Source organism: Ranitomeya variabilis, chromosome 1, assembly GCF_051348905.1.
Source record: "Ranitomeya variabilis isolate aRanVar5 chromosome 1, aRanVar5.hap1, whole genome shotgun sequence".
NCBI classification, from domain to species: domain Eukaryota; kingdom Metazoa; phylum Chordata; class Amphibia; order Anura; family Dendrobatidae; genus Ranitomeya; species Ranitomeya variabilis.
Window position 1 is genome coordinate 1,044,514,899 of NC_135232.1, and position 21,888 is coordinate 1,044,536,786.

The following is a 21,888-nucleotide window of genomic DNA, read 5'->3' on the forward strand; positions in this document are numbered from 1 at the left end:
TTTAGGTGCATCCATATACATGGCCCACTCTGTAGAATAAAAATGCTAATCTATATTTTATGAATTAAAATCCTATGTAATTCCAAGATGGACCTCACATGAAAAGAAGCAAAACAAATTACCATACCAACACCTTTCGGCAGTATGCCTTATTTGTATGAAACGCGCAGGTATGCTAGATTTTTTTTGGATGTACATTGGATTTTAATGTATGGAATAATGATTTGCATTTTTATTCTATGAACTCCCGAACTGGATCTTAGATCATTTTTCCTTTGTCTTGATGATTGTCTCAGTTGTCTCAATGCGGGAGATGTATATGCAACAGAGAACACTAATTGGCAGTAAGCTGACTCTCTTTCTTCCCATCAACTTTAGTTAGTTACGATGTTCCTAAACATAAAGTTATGAATATAACGTTATCTCAGTCCGCAAGACTCCTACTGCATTACTGATTTATTTTATTTTATGCCAACAGCTTTCATCCTATCATAATTGACACAGATCCCCAACGAGCTCTGTGTAGTTACATAACTGATTACATGGAGTTACTACTGTCAGAGGTGAACATCAATGCCAGCAACTCCAAGCGTGATAAAGAACGAAGTGACGGCCAAATGCACTAGGCAGGTGAAAGGTTAGAGGAAATGCGTCTGAAAAATAATCAGAAGAAAATAATAGTGAACTTAATTGTACCAACAATTAGGATTGTAGCAGCAATATAAATTGCTGATAAGGCATTTCTTTATATTTACTGTTCTATGGTACAGGCACAAACAAGGAAATGAAAAGCATAATTATATTGTAAGCCGTGGTGTAATTAGAGTTCTATGGACCCCAGAGTTAAAACTAAGTCCTGGGTCCTCGCAAGTATGTTGATCAGATGTATGGGCCCCTGTAATAATGTCCTCCATACTGGTCCCTATAATGTAATAATATCCCCCATCCTGTAATAATGTCCCTCATAATGCCCTCCGTAGTGGCCTCCATCCTGTAATAATATCTCCTGTCCAGTAATAATGTTCATCACCTTGGCCTCTTTCTGTTAAAATGTCTCGTTTCCTGTAATAATGCCTCTTGTCCAATAACAATGTCTCCCTCCTTGGCCTCCATCCAGTAATTCTGTCCAGCTTCTATAATAATAGCCCCATCATCTTCTCTTAAACATGAAAAAAAAAAAAGATTCCTCTCACTTGGCCTTGTTCCCATGTCACACAGCGTCTTCTTCATACTCCATAGCCGTGCATGGGAGCAGGCAACGCATGGCAGTCATGAGCCGCCATCAAGCACATGAGCATCATCTGACATCAGCTGCCGACCTCTGATTGGTTGGCGGCGTGTATAGCTATAGTGTTGCATGCAGCCGGTGGTTCTCTGCACACTAATATATCTCAGAGCTGGTATTGGCAGCCATCCTGACTCCATGGGCCTGGTCGTGTCGCACCCTCAGTGACCATGATTTCTATTTTAAGATGTGAGCTATGTACCTGATGATGGTAGAGTAAAGGCCCCAATACACATCAGACCAAAGTCAGCCACAGCTGCCAATATCAACGGGTTCAGCCCACATTCCAATGTTGAAGGACAGGGCACTGGCCGACTCATGTTCTGGTCATATGTCAATCATGCATGTCTGATGTCAGACTGCAGATTGCATTGTTCTCCATGAGAAAAGCCACTGGCTGAGATGTGGGCCGACCGCTTTCTCATGAGCGCTTCTGTGTATGGAAGTGACGGCTGAGATGGCTCTCGGTCAAAGCATAATTTGGCCAATAGCCATTTAATGTATATGGCTGGCCTAAGGATTTCCATATGGTCATAAAACAACTGCAATATTGGAACCTTCATGGTTGTCCTGAACCGAATTACCAAGTTGATGAGTACAGTTCAGCAGAGTCTTGGACGTCCAGGGTCAGACTTGCCATGTGAACAACACAGCAGACTTTTCCAATAACATAATAGGTAGCATCTTGGAGAAAACAGTGGTGAATTGTAGCTTTAAAAGAGCTCTTTCACCAGGTTAAAAGTGGCCAGTTCTTGCTCTTATTTTATTCCAGTTACTCCCCTAAGTATTCAGTTTTAGGTTTTTATACTATACAACACAATATACTGCTCCAAATACATGGGCCTTTCTATTTTGTGAAAATTTTTATGGCTTTTTCCAAGGAGACAATGCTTACAGGATCCTCTAGGGCGGGTCTTAGGCACCTCTGTATAATTACTCTGTGAGTCACCCCCCCTTGTAAAGACCATAAACATTGGTGCTAAATGAAAAGGCCTATATCTCTGGAATCGTGCATCAGATTCAGAAAAAAAAACAAAAAGTGAGGGAAGTAGTGGAAATAAAATAAGATTAAAACTGACCACTTTTGACCTGGTGACAGTTTCTCTTTAAAGGCTATGTTCCCCGTCAATGCCACATTGAGGAAACAGTGTATTTTAGCTTTATTCTTTCAAAATTGCAGTAAAACCAGAGCAGTTCTGCTGATAACTTTATGTGAACACAGCCTAAGATTGGAATAAATATCATATTTTGGATTTTCTCAACAAAGTATGTTGTTCTCGTAGAATAAAAATGTGTTGCCACCAAATAACTGATGCACATGCCTTTCACTAACATTTGAATATTGGGATTTGAACACTGATAGCGTGGAATGATGTGTTTGTTACATTTATAAGTGATATATTTATTTATATATATATTTATATGTGATAGAACTACATCTATACCCTTGGCCTGGGACAACTCATAAAGTCCCTTGGCTTCCAGTACCATCTATATGCTGATGACACTCAGATCTACCTCTCTGGCCCAGATGTCACCTCTCTGCTCTCCAGAATCCCGGACAAATCTGAACTAATTATCTTTCTTCTATCTCGCATATCTTCCCTACCTGATCTATCTATCAAAATAAATGAAATCATACTTTCCCCTGTCCCGGAAATCCACTGCCTCGGAGTAACCCTCGACTCTGCCCTGTCCTTCAAACCGCACATCCAAGCTCTCGCCACCTCCTGTCACCTCAAGCTCAAAAATATTTTCAGAATCCGTCCTTTCCTCAACCCTCACTCTACCAAAATGCTTGTGCATGCCCTAATCGTCTCCCGCCTCGACTACTGCAACATCCTCCTCTGTGGCCTACCTTCTAACACTCTTGCACCCCTCCAGTCCGTCCTTAACTCTGCTGTCCGACTAATTAATCTCTCTCCTCCCTACACTCCTGCTTCCCCTCTTTGCAAATCCCTTCACTGGCTCCCATTTTCCCAGCATATCTAGTTTAAACTATTAACACTGACCTACAAAGCCATCCATAACCTTTATCCTCCATATATTTCTGAACTAATCTCTCAATATCTTCCCTCACGTAATCTCCGGTCCTCCCAAGACCTCCTCCTCTCCTCCACACTTATTCGCTCCTCACTCAATCGCCTCCAAGGCTTCTCTTGAATATCCCCCATCCTCTGGAAATCAGTGCCCCAGCACGTCCGGTTATCCACCACATTTGGATCCTTCAAACGGAACCTGAAAACCCACCTCGTCAAAGAAGCTTACAACCTGTAATGACCACACGGCCACCTCAACAGCATCGGAGCTACTGCAACCCCCGACCTATTGTCTCCTTCCCCATAATCCTGTAGAATGTAAGCCCGCAAGGGCAGGGTCCTCTTTCCCCTCCGTACCAGTCTGTCATTGTTAGTTTTGCTTACTGTAAGTGATATTTGTATTTTGATGTAACCCCTTCTCATGTACAGCACCATGGAATCAATGGTGCTATATAAATAAATAATAATAATAATTTACCGTAATCCACGGCTTATTACACAGATGTATGTCGCCTCATGACTGCTGCACATAGACCACAGTGTTGGACACCATAAAATATTGTCATTGGGACTATGTTCACGCTTATCAATGTGGCTTTATCATATTATGTAGCAGAGAAACGATAAATATCACTAATGTCCGACAGGCTCCATTGGCTTCTTATGATGAGCTGCACAGCACCTTCCTGTGTTCCTACATGGGGATCATAATTATAAATGTCTGTAGATGGAATTAGTTACACGGTTGTGAATAACTGCACCATTTTATGGGACACTTGGCTACTGGCAAATAATATGATAATGTTGGCTTATTTTAATCAATTTACAGGTATTGTTTGGGCACATGGTATTAATGACCATGAGATAGGTCACCATTTACAAATAGGCGGCGGTCCAACACCCGGTGCCCCCACAGATCTGATGTTATTTGCCCTGGCGGTGACCAGATGTAAAGCAGCACAGCTCCATACACTGTATAGTGGCTGATGCTGGTACTGCAGGTCAGCTCTTATTTAGGAGAATATCTGCTGATCTGCAGTACCCAGCAGTAGTACACTGCACACTAAACATAGCTGTGCTGTTCAACTCTGTGTAATAACAGATCAGTGGGTGCACCGGGTGTTAGACCCCTACCGATCTGGTAATGATGACGTGTGCTAGGGTGGGTCATCATTGTCATATGCTTGAGAAACCCTTTTAAAGGGAAACGGTCTCCTTGGAAAAATGCTATTTACCTGCAGATAAATGGTTAGTCTGCAGGTAAATAACATTACAATGCTGTGTGACCACATTACTGAAAGCTGCTGGTTTTCAGTCATGGGGACGGCTACAGTCACTGCCCACAGCACCACACACGATAGATGAAGTAAGCATGCATCAGCACGGTAATTAACAGCTTGCAGTGCAGCGCATGTGTGCGGATGTCAATCACAGTGCCGGGGCGGAGTTACAGCCGCCACCCACAATACCATGTGTAGTGCTGTGAGCGAAGACTGAACCCTCTCTATGCATGCCCCATGGATGAAAGCCTGCGGCTCCTCAGAAAAAGGAGTTAATTTTCTCCCAGTAGTTGCATTTTCAGTAAGGCAGCCGAGCAGCATTGTAACATTATTTACCTGCAGAATTAAACCTATATCTGCAGGTAAATAGCATTTTACAAGGTGACTTATTCCCTTTAAAGAGAACCTGTCTGCACGATTTTGTAATGTAAAGTAAAGATATTGCCATAATGGCGCTGTATTACTGATTACATTGATACCTTTTGGTGAAAAAAATCTGTTTTGTGGTTTTTCTTTAATCACCATTTGAAGTTTTCTGCTAATTAGATTTCGGTGCACAGGGGCCGGACTGTGCACTGGGTCTTCTCCTCCTTGTCTGTGATCCACTTCCACCTGTCTCCTGTCTTTGAATGACCTGCGTCCTCTCTTTGAAATCTCAGTAGTGACCTGTCATTCCACGACTAGAGATGGGCGGAGGGGCTGGGGACTCACAGACAGGGAGGAGAAGACCCGGTGCACAGTCCGGCCCCTGTGCACTGAAATCTAATTAGCAGAAAACTTCAAACAGTGATTAAAGAAGAACCACAAAGCGGATTTCTTTACCAAAGGTATCAATGTAATCAGAATTACAGCACCATTACAGCAACATCTTTATCTCACATATCGTGCTGACAAGTTCTCTATAAGTAACATCATTGGGCAGTTTTAAATCCTTGACCTGAAAATTGCAGTACGTAAATAAAAGATACATAATTGAGATCTAATTACACTACCTCTTCCAGTTTTCTCTGATCTTTTATCCCCTTTATCTCGCCATGGGATTGATGGCAAATTTGCATTTTCTGTTTTTTCATGCTCAAGACTTTCACTGTGTTTTGAAGATGACAAAGCAGAACTCGATTTAACTTCTTCCATTACGCTTCTTTGTCTGGTTTTGTCCAACTTTTCCCCATGAGGATCATTCACTTCTATTTTACTAAGTTTTGAAAGTGGGGAAGATGGTGGGGTTGGACTAGATGGTTTAGGTGCAAGTGATGGCTTCTGGATGATAGGCGACTTAGGAGCTATCCTGTCTTTGTTAGGTGATGACAGATGGTGGCTTGTACCTGGGATCAGTGGAGAAATTGGGCTGCCATGCATGCTTTCAGGTGGGTTGTTTGAGGTATCTGTCAAGACTTTAACAGCACTGTCATTCCTTAACATTGTAAGGGACTCTGAAATTTCTTTGTCTGGTAAAGTCCTTATTTCAGTTTCATCTCCTGCAGAAAATGGAGTAGGAACACCTTCAAAGCTGTCTCCTGCACTATATCGTTTCTTCCTCTTCTGTTCATTCTGAGCATCTGAATGAAATCTCAAGGAATAATGTGTCCTTCTTAGTTTGATTCCAAATGGAGCCACCTTTTCTTCTGAAATTTGTAATAATTTATCTGTTCTCATACTGTGGGGCATTTGCACATTGGGTGAAGAAGATTGTCCTTCTAAATGACGACGAGGAGACTGAGGTGGGTTAGGAACCAAAAAGGATGGAAGATCTTTAGAAAATATACAACCTTCTGCACCACCTTCAAGCATACCTTGCTTTTTCAGATTATATTCTACCACTTCTTGAACACTCAATGCTCTTTCTGCAGGCCTTCCCTGAGCCGCATTTTCAGGTAACACTGACCCTATATGTTCCTTACTTCTAACCTCAACGTCTTTTCCAGTTTCTGGAAATTTTTGCCATGCTGGTGTTATAGAAAATTTTGCACTGGCTGACATTGTCTTTCGTAAGAGATTATGGGATTCCACTTTACCCTTTCCTGTCCAGTCATCACTAGATACGCGAGGATCACTTTTATTGTTTTCAGTCATGGCAGTATTTTCAGATTTATTGAATATTTTTGACCTAGCGGAAGCCAATTCTGCACTGATAGACTGATTTTCCAATGTCTCTGAAGTGTATTTTGTTTTACTGCTGATATACTTAGTATTGCCATTATTTCTTTCATTTTTGGTTTCAGCAATATCTAAGTTCCTCTCTTCTTTTAGTCCAAGCAATGCCTTACAAGCTGGGTCCTTAATCTGATTAAGGTTCACTGCTGTACTGCACAATTGTGCTCCTGTAACCAAAATTGCAGTATGGGGAATGCTCTGGGAGGATGGAAGAACTTGTGAACTAATATTAGTTTTAGTCTCGTTAGAGCCTGATGTATCAGGGCATGTTGTTTGTTGCGTTCTTAATGTAACTGGAGATAAATTAACTTTCTCAAATATCATCTGCTTTTCGCCTGATGTGACCTTAAATGTAAATGGTCTTTGCCTTTGGTCAAGTTCCTGCCATCGCAGTTCTTCATTAGTTAGTCTCTGTTTTAAATCCTCATCATTTCCTTTACTTCCATCCTCTGTTTTCGGCCTTTCGGTTAGCCGTTTCTCTATAATACTGCTTTTATGATCCATGGAGGAAAGCTGTGGTTCGACTACAGTCTTCTTTACATCCTCAATAATAGGATCTGATTTTTGTAATTGTTCCTTGTGTATGAATTTCTTGTCCTTCTGCCCTTCCACTTCGAGCCCTTTGTTCTCCTCAGTTGCCTTATGGGCCCTGTGTTTCTCCAATTCACACCTCTTCCCCTCCTCTGATTTTTGAAGTTCCTCTTCATGTTTCTTCTGTTCTTCAGATTTCTGGGAAGTCATCTGGAGCTCCAGTTCACTCATTTTCTGTTCTTCTACCTGTAGTTCTTTTTGTTGCTCCATTTCATGCACTCTCAGCCCTGGTGCAATTTCAAGCTCTTTCTTGTTTTCCTCTGCGATCTTAAGCACATTCTGCTGCTCCAGTTCATGGTTCCTCTTCTCTTCTGCTATTTGAATTGCTTTCCGCTGCTCCACTTCACAGCTTTTCTTTTCTTCTATGATCTGAAGAGCTTTTTGTTGCTCAGGTGTACACATTTCCACTCTTTCTTCCAATGTAAGGATTTTATGTTCTCCAAGTTTGTATTTGTTTTGCTCCCCAGCTTCCTGCAGAGCTCTTGCTTCCCCAGTTTCACATATTTTCTGGACCTCTGCTACCAATAGAGCCTTTTGCATCTCCGCTTGATGAGTTTTATGTTCCTCAGCTTCCCGCATACTTTTCTGTTGCTCTATTTTCTGCTCTCTTTCTTTCTTCTGGTCCTCAGCTTGCTGTACTGCTCTCTGTTGAGACTGCTCACAAGTTTTTTGTTCTTCTAGTTCGAGACATCTACGCTCCTCCTGTTCACGTTGTCTTTGCTCATCTTGTCTTCTTTGTTCTGCTTCTTTCAAAATTTGTTCAGCTCGCAGTTTCTTCTCTTCCTCACATCTACGCTGTTCCTTCATTTCATTTTCTTTCTGTTCTCTTATCTTATACTGTAGCCTTTCTAGCTCAATTTTCTTAATTATTTCTTGTCTTCTTTGTTCTTCTTCTGTTTTAATTTTATCAGCTTCTATCGTCTTTACTTTATCCACTTGTCTACTTTCTTCAGATTTAAAAGTGACTGGCTCCTCTTGTTTTATTTCCCAGTCTTTTTTCACTTCATGTTGTCCTCTGGCCACTGGCATATTCTCAGGAACTTGTAATCCAACGGCTTTTGGTTCAGAAATATGAGACACAATTATATCTTGGTGGGAAATATCCATTGAGTGATACATGGCTTTGTTGAGAGATAGATGAACATTCAGTCCAGGTTCATGTTCATTGTCTTCTATGTTGTAACAATCCTGAAGAGAAGGTTAAAAATGTTTTAAAAGGAGACTTGTAATAAATCATAAATTATAAGTTCATTGTCAGAAACCCTAACATAAAACTTAAGGGATAAGCTCCAAAAATCAAGTTATCCCTATCATGTTGATCACTGGGGCTTTGACCACTGGGACCCCCAATGAACTCATGAACCTCAAGAATGAGGCTCTGCAGCACATCCTTATTGGAGAGGACGTGCGCATGCTTGACTTCTTGACTTCTTCTTCTCCTCGTCTCTGGGACTGCTGAGCGCTGCATTTGGACATTTCCATCAGTCACAAAATTAGAGATTTAGTGATTTTATTAGCATTATTCAAATATAATTTGGCAGCTTAGATGGTCACTGGAATTGTATGTAAAAACCAAAGGCAAACAAATATCTGCCAAGACTGAAATAATATCAATTATTAGTTAAATATAGAACGGTGACCTTCAGCACTCAATAAGTCACAGAATGATTAAGTTTCAAATTATTTCCAATTTAATATGCAGCTGACGTAGTAGGATATGCAGACATCAATCCATTCAACGTTTCGGCATCATTGCCTTTATCAAGGGTGTCTTCCGGTGTTTAGATGCGGTGAGGTAAACCCCGGAAGCAAGCCGTCTACTGCAGCGGATGGGCTGTTCCTGCATATTGCAACTCGGCACGGTCTTCACCTTATTGCACTTAAGCTTTGGATATACACCGACATATATCCCGTACAGACACCCTTGATGAAGGCAATGATGCCGAAAAGTTGGATGGATTGAGGTCTCTATACCCTACTATGTTGGCTGCATATTAAATTGGAAATCATTTGAAACTTAATCTCTCTGTTACTTATTGAGTGCCGAAGATCACCATTCTATGTTATACAGTACTTCTTTTCCTTCGTGCACCATCCTCTTTTAAATAGAGTGCACCACCTTTGACCGTCTTGATTTAATTATGTTAAAAACATAGGATTTACTAGGCATTAAATTTTAAAATGACATATATATAGATTCTCAACAAAACAGACAAAAGGACAAATTTTTGGGTGAGCCAGTAAAGGAACCCCAATAGTAAAAAGGCACCAATCACATAATAAATATAATCAGCTTAAGACGTACATTTGTAGAGGTATATAATTATAATAAATAGAAAGTAGTACATATATATACAGTGGGGGAAATACGTATCTGATTCCTTGCTGATTTTGGCAGTTTAGCCACTGACAAAGACATGAACAAAGACATGAACAGTCTATAATTTTAAGGGTAGGTTAATTTTAACATTGCGAGATAAAAAAATATCAAACATAAAATCCAGAAAATCATATTGTATAAATTATAAGGGTAGGTTAATTTTAACATTCCGAGATAAAAAAATATCAAACATAAAATCCAGAAAATCATATTGTATAAATTATATTCATTTATTTGCATTTTGCAGTGAGAAATAAGTATTTGATCCCCTACTAACCATTAAGAGTTCTGGCTCCTACAGACCAGTTAGACGCTCCTAATCAACTCGTTACCTGCATTAAAGACAGCTGTCTTACATAGTCACCTTTATAAAAGACTCCTGTCCACAGATTCAATTAATCAGTCCGACTCTAACCTCTACAACATGGGCAAGACCAAAGAGCTTTATAAGGATGTCAGGGACAAGATCATAGACCTGCACAAAGCTGGAATGGGCTACAAAACCATAAGTAAGACGCCGGGTGAGGAGGAGACAACTGTTGGTGCAATAGTAAGAAAATGGAAGAAATACAAAATGACAATTGACATCGATCTGGGGCACCATGCAAAATCTCACCGCATGGGGTATCCTTGATCATGAGGAAGGTGAGAACTACACGGGGGGAACTTGTTAATGATCTCAAGGCAGCTGGGACCACAGTCACCAAGAAAATTATTGGTAACACATTACGCCATTTTTTAAGGTTTAAAATCCTGCAGTGCCCACAAGGTCCCCCTGCTAAAGAAGCCACACTTGCAGGCCCGTCTGAAGTTTGCCAATGAACAACTGAATGATTCTGTGAGTGATAGGGAGAAGCTGCTGTGGTCAGATGAGACAAAAATTGAGGTCTTTGGCATTAGCTCAACTCGTTGTGTTTGGAGGAAGAGAAATGCTGCCTATGACCCAAAGAACACCATCCCCACTGTCAAGCATCTAGGTGGAAACATTATGTTTTGGGGGTGTTTCTTTGCTAAGGGCACAGGTCTACTTCACTGCATCAACGGGAGAATGGATGGATGTTATGACCCCAATGGCAGAGGGTCTCAGAAATAAATACCAAGTCTGCAAACACAAAAAAACAGCTCATAGGGCAGTGGTAACTGGGCTGACCGTATATCTAATCCTCGCACCACAAATAGCAGCAGCCGGGGAACGTGCCTACGTTGGTTCTAGACGTCTCGCGCCAGCCGGAGAACTAACTAACCCTAGAAGGGAAAAGATAGACCTTTCTTGCCTCCAGAGAAAAGACCCCAAAAGTTGGATACAAGCCCCCAACAAATAATAACGGTGAGGTAAGAAGAAAAGACAAACGTAAGAATGAACTAGGTATTTAGCAAAGAGAGGCCCACTGACTAATAGCAGAATATAGTAAGATGACTTATACGGTCAGCAAAAACCCTATCAAAATTTCCACGCTGGATATTCAAGAACCCCCGAACCGTCTAACGGCCCGGGGGGAGAATACCAGCCCCCTAGAGCTTCCAGCAAAATCAGGAATCACATTTAGTACAAGCTGGACAAAAAATAAGAGCAATGCAAATAACCAAAAGACAAGGAAGCAGGACTTAGCTTAATTTTGCAAGAACCCGGACCAGCAGACAGGAGCAAACAGAAAGGACTGATTACAACGTTGCCAGGCACCAGACTGAGAATTCAGGAAGTTCATATAGCAACACCCCTGGACTAACAACCCAGGTGGGTGCCAAACTGAGGAAAGACAATCCCAGAGTCATATCACTAGTGACCACAAGAGGGAGCCAAAAAAGTCTAATTCACAACAGATGGAGCCATCAACCGTAAAATCCTGAGTGACAACCTCCTTCCCTCCGCCAGGACATTAAAAATGGGTCTTGGCTGGGTCTTCCGGCAAAACAATGACCCAAAACATACAGCCAAGGCAACAAAGGAGTGGCTCAAAAAGAAACACATTAAGGTCATGGAGTGGCCTAGCCAGTCTCCAGACCTTATTCCCATAGAAAACTTATGGAGGGAGTTGAAGCTCCGAGTTGCCAAGCGACAGCCTCAAAATCTTAATGATTTATATATGATCTGCATAGAGGAGTGGACCAAAATTCCTCCTGACATGTGCGCAAACCTCATCATCAACTACAAAAAAAGTCTGACTGTTGTGCTTACCAACAAGAGGTTTGCCACTAAGTATTAAGTCTTGTTTGCCAGAGGGATCAAATACTTATTTCTCACTGCAAAATGCAAATAAATTTATATAATGTGATTTTCTGGATTTTATTTTTGATATGCTATCAGCAAGGGATCAAATACTTATTTCCCCCACTGTATATAATATACTATATATATATATATATATATATATATATATATATATATATATATATATATATATATATATATATATATATATATATATTCAATTATTCAGATTGGAGTGCCACACAGGGTAATTCCCCAAGATGTGGAAAAAGTACACATAAGAGGCTCTCCCACCTATCACCTGGCGTGCATTTCACTAATGCTTCATCAGGGGTGAGGCTCTTACTACTATGTGTACTTTTTCCATATATCTTATTTTCTAAAACTAATATATTATTTCAGTCCTGGCATATATTTGTTTGCTTTGGTTCTTTCATTACTGTAGTGATTTTTGGACCCCTACCCTTTCCAGGGTTTCAGTTTTCTGTATCTTAGAATTTTATGTACTTTACACGAAAGAATGGTAATTTTGTATTCTAGACTGATTGCAAAACCACATTATTCCTTTCTATAGATGCATTGGAAGAGTAATGTCAGACATCTAGACTACCTTCATCTGTCTATATGCCAGCAGTATATAGCATATCTTCATACATTACCTGGGACATCCCCCTGAGTTTCTTTGACACTCTCTGATTTTTTGGCTTGACAGCAAGTTTGTGTTTAGCGGCACTATTATCTAAACAAGCAGCAGATCGAGGAACAGCATCTAAATTTATAGATTCGATTGTGCCAGATGGTCTCTTTGTTCTAGATGATTTCACTGGAGTGACCTGTAACATGGAGAGTAGTTATGGGAAAATCTTCTTTGACACATTCTCCACATTGACCATTCTCCACATTGACCATTCTCCACATTGACCATTCTCCACATTAACACATTCTCCACATTGACCATTCAACACATTGACACATTCTCCACATTGACCATTCTACATATTGACCATTCTCCACAATGACACATTCTCCACATTGACCATTCTACGCATTGACACATTCTACACATTGACACATTCTCCACATTGACACATTCTCCACATTGACACATTCTCCACATTGACACATTCTCCACATTGACACATTATACGCATTGACACATTCTACACATTGACACATTCTCCACATTGACCATTCTACACATTGACACATTCTCCACATTGACCATTCTACACATTGACACATTCTCCATATTGACACATTCTCCACATTGACACATTCTCCACATTGACCATTCTACACATTGACACATTCTCCACATTGACCATTCTACACATTGACACATTCTCCACATTGACCATTCTACACATTGACACATTCTCCACATTGACACATTCTCCACATTGACACATTCTCCACATTGACACATTCTCCACATTTACACATTCTTCACATTGACACATTCTCCACATTGACCATTCTACACATTGACGCATTCTCCACATTGACACATTCTACACATTGACCATTCTCCACATTGACCATTCTCCACATTGACCAATCTACATACTAACACAAATAGGGAAGAAAGTAGCAGCACCACACAAATCTTCCGATAAAAAAACCTTTGTCCTTTATTTCAACAACGTGCTGTGGACATGGTTTCAGAGGGCAGGATAGATGCAGAGCAAGCTGGTTAGGTTAATGGACTACGGCCGTTTCGCGTGTTACACGCTTTAACGGGTCCAGAACCTCCCTATTTGGATTTTTACATATGTTTCTTCAAGCAAGCACGCCATATTCCGTGGATTACCGACTGTTGGGGTTGTTGACTCAGCTATACCTACTGTTGTGAATTAGACTTTTTGTCTCCCTCTTGTGGTTACTAGTGATATGACTCTGGGATTGTCTTTCCTCAGTTTGGCACCCACCTGGGTCGTTAGTCCAGGGGAGTTGCTATATAAGCTTCCTGGATCCTTAGTCCAGTGCCTGGCATCGTTGTAATCAGATCCTTTCTGTTTGCTCCTGTCTGCTGGTCCGGGTTCGTGCAAAATTAAGCTAAGTCCTGCTTCTTTGTTTTTTTGGTTATTTGCTTGCTTTCATTTTTGTCCAGCTTGTACTAAATGTGATTCCTGACCTTGCTGGAAGCTCTAGGGGGCTGGTGTTCTCCCCCCGGGCCGTTAGACGGTTCCGGGGTTCTTGAATATCCAGCGTGGATATTTTGATAGGGTTTTTGCTGACCATATAAGTCATCTTACTATATTCTGCTATTAGTCAGTGGGCCTCTCTTTGCTAAATACCTAGCTCATTCTTACGTTTGTCTTTTCCTCTTACCTCACCGTTATTATTTGTTGGGGGCTTGTATCCAACTTTTGGGGTCTTTTCTCTGGAGGCAAGAAAGGTCTTTCTTTTCCCTTCTAGGGTTAGTTAGTTCTCCGGCTGGCGCGAGACGTCTAGAACCAACGTAGGCACGTTCCCCGGCTACTGCTATTTGTGGTGTTAGGATTAGATATATGGTCAGCTCAGTTACCACTGCCCTATGAGCTGGTTTTTTGTGTTTGCAGACTTAGTAATTATTTCTGAGACCCTCTGCCATTGGGGTCATAACAGTATGCCAGGCCAACATTGAATGTTTAATGCATTGCTGAAGTGGGATTATAAGAAAGGAAATTCAGAGTTTTTTTTTTTTTTTTTTCTCCTCTCTTCCTCCCCTTTACCTGAGTGGCTTGTGCTTGCTGCAGACATGAATGTCCAGACCTTGATTACAAGTGTAGACCAGCTTGCTGCTCGTGTGCAGGGCATACAAGATTTTGTTACCAGTAGTCCAATGTCTGAACCTAAAATACCTATTCCTGAACTGTTCTCTGGAGACCGATTTAAGTTTAGGAATTTCAGGAATAATTGTAAATTGTTTCTATCTCTGAGACCCCGTTCATCTGGAGATTCAGCTCAGCAAGTTAAAATTGTTATCTCTTTTTTACGGGGCGACCCTCAGGATTGGGCTTTCTCGCTAGCGCCAGGAGATCCGGCATTGGCAAATATTGATGCGTTTTTTCTGGCGCTCGGATTGCTTTACGAGGAACCCAATCTTGAAGTTCAGGCAGAAAAAGCCTTGCTGGCTATTTCTCAGGGCCAGGATGAAGCTGAAGTGTATTGCCAAAAATTTCGGAAATGGTCCGTGCTTACTCAGTGGAATGAGTGTGCTCTGGCCGCAAATTTCAGAAATGGCCTTTCTGAAGCCATTAAGAATGTGATGGTGGGTTTCCCCATTCCTACAAGTCTGAATGATTCCATGGCGCTGGCTATTCAAATTGACCGGCGTTTGCGGGAGCACAAAACCGCTAATCCTCTGGTGGTGTTGTCTGAACAAACACCTGATTTAATGCAATGTGATAGAATTCAGACTAGAAATGAGCGGAAAAATCATAGACGTCAGAATGGGTTGTGTTTTTACTGTGGTGATTCTACACATGTTATATCAGCATGCTCTAAACGCCTAACAAGGGTTGTTAGTCCTGTCGCCATTGGTAATTTGCAACCTAAATTTATTTTGTCTGTGACTTTAATTTGCTCATTGTCTTCTTACCCTGTTATGGCGTTTGTGGATTCAGGTGCTGCCCTGAGTCTTATGGATCTGTCATTTGCCAAGCGCTGTGGTTTTGTTCTTGAACCGTTGGTAAATCCTATTCCTCTTAGAGGTATTGATGCTACGCCATTGGCGGAAAATAAACCGCAGTTTTGGACGCAGGTAACCATGTGCATGACTCCTGAACATCGGGAGGTGATTCGTTTTCTTGTTCTGCATAAAATGCATGATTTGGTCGTTTTGGGTCTGCCATGGTTACAGACCCACAATCCAGTCTTGGATTGGAAGGCTATGTCTGTGTCAAGTTGGGGCTGTCAGGGAATTCATGCTGATTCCCCGCCGGTGTCTATTGCTTCCTCTACTCCTTCGGAAGTTCCTGAGTATTTGTCTGATTATCAGGATGTATTCAGCGAGTCCAGGTCCAGTGCTCTGCCTCCTCATAGGGACTGTGACTGCGCCATAAATTTGATTCCAGGTAGTAAATTTCCTAAGGGAAGACTATTTAATCTGTCTGTACCTGAGCATGCCGCAATGCGTTCATATATCAAGGAGTCTCTGGAGAAGGGGCATATCCGTCCATCCTCTTCCCCTCTTGGTGCGGGATTCTTTTTTGTGGCCAAGAAGGATGGATCTTTGAGACCTTGTATTGACTATCGGCTTCTGAATAAAATCACTGTTAAATTTCAGTATCCTTTGCCTCTGTTGTCGGACTTGTTTGCCCGGATTAAAGGTGCCAAGTGGTTCACCAAGATAGATCTTCGTGGTGCGTACAACCTTGTGCGCATTAAGCAAGGAGATGAATGGAAGACAGCATTTAATACGCCCGAAGGTCATTTTGAGTACTTGGTGATGCCTTTTGGGCTCTCTAATGCTCCCTCAGTGTTTCAGTCCTTTATGCATGATATTTTCCGGAAGTATCTGGATAAATTTATGATTGTTTATCTGGATGATATTCTGGTTTTCTCTGAAGATTGGGACTCACATGTGGAGCAGGTCAGGATGGTGTTTCAGGTTTTGCGTGAGAATGCTTTGTTTGTTAAGGGCTCAAAGTGTCTCTTTGGAGTACAGAAGGTTCCCTTTTTGGGGTTTATTTTTTCCCCTTCTGCTGTGGAGATGGACCCAGTCAAGGTCCGAGCTATTCATGATTGGACTCAACCCACGTCAGTTAAGAGTCTTCAGAAGTTCTTGGGTTTTGCTAACTTCTACCGTCATTTTATCGCTAATTTTTCTAGCGTTGTTAAACCTTTGACGGATATGACCAAGAAAGGTTCGGATGTTGCTAACTGGGCTCCTGCAGCCGTGGAGGCGTTCCAAGAGTTGAAGCGCCGGTTTACTTCGGCGCCTGTTTTGTGCCAGCCTGATGTCTCACTTCCCTTTCAGGTCGAAGTGGATGCTTCTGAGATTGGGGCAGGGGCCGTTTTGTCGCAGAGAGGCCCTGGTTGCTCGGTAATGAGACCATGTGCTTTCTTCTCTAGGAAGTTTTCGCCTGCTGAGCGGAATTATGATGTTGGCAATCGGGAGTTGCTGGCCATGAAGTGGGCATTTGAGGAGTGGCGTCATTGGCTCGAGGGTGCTAAGCATCGTGTGGTGGTCTTGACTGATCACAAAAATTTGATGTATCTCGAGTCTGCTAAACGCCTGAATCCTAGACAGGCCCGCTGGTCATTGTTTTTCTCCCGTTTTGACTTTGTGGTCTCGTATTTACCAGGTTCAAAGAATGTGAAGGCTGATGCTCTTTCAAGGAGCTTTGTGCCTGACTCTCCTGGAGTCGCAGAACCAGTTGGTATTCTTAAAGAGGGAGTTATCTTGTCGGCCATTTCTCCTGATTTGCGACGTGTGTTGCAGAGATTTCAGGCTGGTAGACCTGACTCTTGTCCACCTGACAGACTGTTTGTTCCTGATAAGTGGACCAGCAGAGTCATTTCCGAGGTTCATTCCTCGGTGTTGGCAGGGCATCCGGGAATTTTTGGCACCAGAGATCTGGTGGCTAGGTCCTTTTGGTGGCCTTCCTTGTCACGGGATGTGCGGTCATTTGTGCAGTCCTGTGGGACTTGTGCTCGAGCTAAGCCTTGCTGTTCTCGTGCCAGCGGGTTGCTCTTGCCCTTGCCTGTCCCGAAGAGGCCTTGGACACACATTTCCATGGATTTCATTTCAGATCTCCCGGTGTCTCAGGGCATGTCTGTCATCTGGGTGGTGTGTGATCGCTTTTCTAAAATGGTCCATTTGGTGCCTTTGCCTAAGCTGCCTTCCTCTTCCGATCTGGTTCCTGTGTTCTTTCAGAATGTGGTTCGTTTACATGGCATTCCTGAGAATATTGTGTCTGACAGAGGATCCCAGTTTGTTTCCAGGTTCTGGCGATCCTTTTGTGCTAGGATGGGCATTGATTTGTCGTTTTCGTCTGCCTTTCATCCTCAGACTAATGGACAAACGGAGCGAACTAATCAGACTCTGGAGGCTTATTTGAGGTGTTTTGTTTCGGCAGATCAGGATGATTGGGTGACCTTCTTGCCGTTGGCTGAGTTTGCCCTTAATAATCGGGCTAGTTCCGCTACCTTGGTTTCGCCATTTTTCTGCAACTCTGGTTTCCACCCTCGTTTTTCCTCGGGACATGTGGAGCCTTCTGACTGTCCTGGGGTAGATTCTGTGGTGGATAGGTTGCAGCAGATCTGGAATCATGTGGTGGACAACTTAAAGTTGTCACAGGAGAAGGCTCAGCGTTTTGCCAACCGCCGCCGCGGTGTGGGTCCCCGACTTCGTGTTGGGGATTTGGTATGGCTGTCTTCTCAATTTGTTCCGATGAAGGTCTCCTCTCCTAAATTTAAGCCTCGCTTCATCGGTCCTTACAAGATATTGGAAATCCTTAATCCTGTGTCCTTTCGCTTGGATCTTCCGGTGTCGTTTGCCATTCACAACGTGTTCCATAGGTCTTTGTTGCGGCGGTACGTTGTACCTGTGGTTCCTTCTGTTGAGCCTCCTGCTCCGGTGTTGGTTGAGGGCGAGTTGGAGTACGTGGTGGAGAAGATCTTGGATTCTCGTCTCTCCAGACGGAGGCTTCAGTATCTGGTCAAGTGGAAGGGCTATGGTCAGGAGGATAATTCCTGGGTGGTTGCCTCTGATGTGCATGCGGCCGATTTAGTTCGTGCCTTTCACGCTGCTCATCCTGATCGCCCTGGTGGTCTTGGTGAGGGTTCGGTGACCCCTCCTTAAGGGGGGGGTACTGTTGTGAATTAGACTTTTTGTCTCCCTCTTGTGGTTACTAGTGATATGACTCTGGGATTGTCTTTCCTCAGTTTGGCACCCACCTGGGTCGTTAGTCCAGGGGAGTTGCTATATAAGCTTCCTGGATCCTTAGTCCAGTGCCTGGCATCGTTGTAATCAGATCCTTTCTGTTTGCTCCTGTCTGCTGGTCCGGGTTCGTGCAAAATTAAGCTAAGTCCTGCTTCTTTGTTTTTTTGGTTATTTGCTTGCTTTCATTTTTGTCCAGCTTGTACTAAATGTGATTCCTGACCTTGCTGGAAGCTCTAGGGGGCTGGTGTTCTCCCCCCGGGCCGTTAGACGGTTCGGGGGTTCTTGAATATCCAGCGTGGATATTTTGATAGGGTTTTTGCTGACCATATAAGTCATCTTACTATATTCTGCTATTAGTCAGTGGGCCTCTCTTTGCTAAATACCTAGCTCATTCTTACGTTTGTCTTTTCCTCTTACCTCACCGTTATTATTTGTTGGGGGCTTGTATCCAACTTTTGGGGTCTTTTCTCTGGAGGCAAGAAAGGTCTTTCTTTTCCCTTCTAGGGTTAGTTAGTTCTCCGGCTGGCGCGAGACGTCTAGAACCAACGTAGGCACGTTCCCCGGCTACTGCTATTTGTGGTGTTAGGATTAGATATATGGTCAGCTCAGTTACCACTGCCCTATGAGCTGGTTTTTTGTGTTTGCAGACTTAGTAATTATTTCTGAGACCCTCTGCCATTGGGGTCATAACAACCTACTGGACTCTGCTAAACCCGCTCAAACAGTGACTACTCACCTGTTTCTTAGTGCCTTTCAGCTTTTTTCTTGATTTTTATGGACTACATATTAACACATTCTCCACATTGACACTCTCTCCACACTGACACATTCTACACATTGACCATTCTACACATTGACCATTTTACACATTGACACTGATACATTCTACACATTGACACATTGTACACTGACACATTCTACACATTGACAATTCTTCACATTTACACATTCTACACACTGACACATTCTCCACATTGACACCTCAAACTCTAAAATCCCAATGCACATGGGCCATTTGCAGTATCTGCAGCAATGATGGTAGCAAAATAGTATAATAATAACAATAATAATAATAAAGAGAATGACCTTCTCCTCACTCTTGTGCTCTGGCTGAGGAACATTCCTAACGCCATGAGAACTTGGAGGTGCGATAATCTGAATGAAGACAAAAATACAATGGATAATAGTTTATATATAAGCATAGCAAATAAGAGCCATATACCGTCCTGTAGGCAGGACCATGATTGGAACCAGGCACACCTGATTAGATGGGCAGCACGGTGGCTCGGTGATTAGCACTGCAGCCTTGCAGTACTGGGGTCCTGGGTTCAAATCTCACCAAGGACAACATCTGCAAGGAGTTTGTATGTTCTCCCTGTGTTTCATGGGTTTCCTCCCACACTCCAAACACATACTGATAGGGAATCTGGATTGTGAGCCCCAGTGGGGACAGTGATAATGATACAGTGGGGAAGAAAGTATTTAGTCAGCCACTAATTGTGCAAGTTCTCCCACTTAAAAAGATGAGAGAGGCCTGTAATTTACATCATAGGTAGACCACAACTATGAGAGTCAAAATGAGAAAACAAATCCAGAAAATCGCCTTGTCTGATTTGGCAAGATTTATTTTGCAAATTATTGTGGAAAATAAGTATTTGGTCACTAACATAAGTTCATCTCAATATTTTGTTATATATCATTTGTTGGCAATGGCAGAGGTCAAACATTTCTGTAAGTCTTCACAAGGTTGGCACACACTGTTAATGGTGTGTTGGCCCATTCCTCCATGCAGATCTCCTCTAGAGCCGTGATGTTTAGGGCTTGTCGCTGGGCAACACAAACTTTCAACTCCCTCTAAAGGTTTTCTATGGGGTTGAGATCTAGAGACTGGCTAGGCCACTCCAGGACCTACATATGCTTCTTACAAAGCCACTCCTTTGTTGTCCTGGTGGTGTGCTTGGGATCATTATCATGCTGGAAGACCCATCCACATTTCATCTTTAATGCCCTTGCTGATGGAAAGAGGTTTGCACTCAAAATCTCACGATACATGGCCCCATTCATTCTTTCATGTACACGGATCAGTCATCCTGGTCCCTTTGCTGAGAAACAGGCCCAAAGCATGATGTTGCCACCCCCATGTTTTACAGTAGGTATGGTGTTCTTTGGATGCAACTCAGCATTCTGTCTCCTCCAAACACGACGAGTTTTGTTTCTACCAAACAGTTCTACTTTAGTTTCATCAGACCATATAACATTCTCCCAATACTCTTCTGGATAATCCAAATGCTCTCTAGCAAACTTCAGACGGGCCGGACATGTACTGGCTTAAGCAGGGGGACATGTCTGGCACTGCAGGATCTGAGTCCCTGGAGGCGTAGTGTATTACTGATGGTAGCCTTTGTTACGGTGGTCCCAGCTCTATGCAGGACATTCACTAGTTTCCCCCGTGTGGTTCTGGGATTTTTGCTCATTGTTCTTGTGATCATTTTGACCCCACAGGGTGAGATCTTGCGTGGAGCCCCAGATCGAGGGAGATTATCAGTGGTCTTGTATGTCTTCCATTTTCTTATTATTGCTCCCACAGTTGATTTCATCACACCAAGCTGCTTGCCTATTGCAGATTCAGTCTTCCCATCCTGGTGCAGGGCTACAATTTTGTTTCTGGTGTCCTTCAACAGCTCTTTGTTTTTCACCATAGTGGAGTTTGGAGTGTGACTGTTTGAGGCTGCGGACTGGTGTCTTTTACACTGATAACAAGATCAAACAGGTGCCATTGAGTCGCCCACCTGGGCAGTGGGGTACTCGGTACCGGGTCCGGTCGCACTTAAAGGGGATGTCAAGGTGGCTACGACCCGGTCTGTGGCCCTGGGCACTCACTTAAAGGGGAAAGGTCTTTAAAGGGAATTTGGTAATAAAGTCTATTCGTGACGCCACCTGTGGTTCGCTGCTTAAAGGGGTCCTCTGGGGTGATGTTATTGCAGCAAGATGGTGACGCTTCCCACAGGTGAAGCGGGATCCCCAGGGCTCCCAAGGTGTATGGCACAGATGGTGTGTGGATGGTATAGTAAAGAACCAG

At 42.7% G+C, this 21,888-nt stretch overlaps 1 protein-coding gene across 2 annotated transcripts in view; it reads right to left on the minus strand.

Moving 5' to 3' along the window:
- Positions 1-21,888, minus strand: part of CRACD (capping protein inhibiting regulator of actin dynamics) — a 231,022-nt gene that overhangs the window by 13,881 nt on the left and 195,253 nt on the right. For both annotated transcript variants that reach the window (XM_077279725.1, XM_077279724.1), the window contains 3 exons: positions 19,896-19,964; positions 12,598-12,771; positions 5,597-8,537 (listed from right to left, as the gene is read on the minus strand). In XM_077279725.1, coding sequence (XP_077135840.1) covers positions 5,597-8,537; positions 12,598-12,771; positions 19,896-19,964 — 3,184 coding nt within the window. The remainder of the gene's footprint in view (positions 1-5,596; positions 8,538-12,597; positions 12,772-19,895; positions 19,965-21,888) is intronic.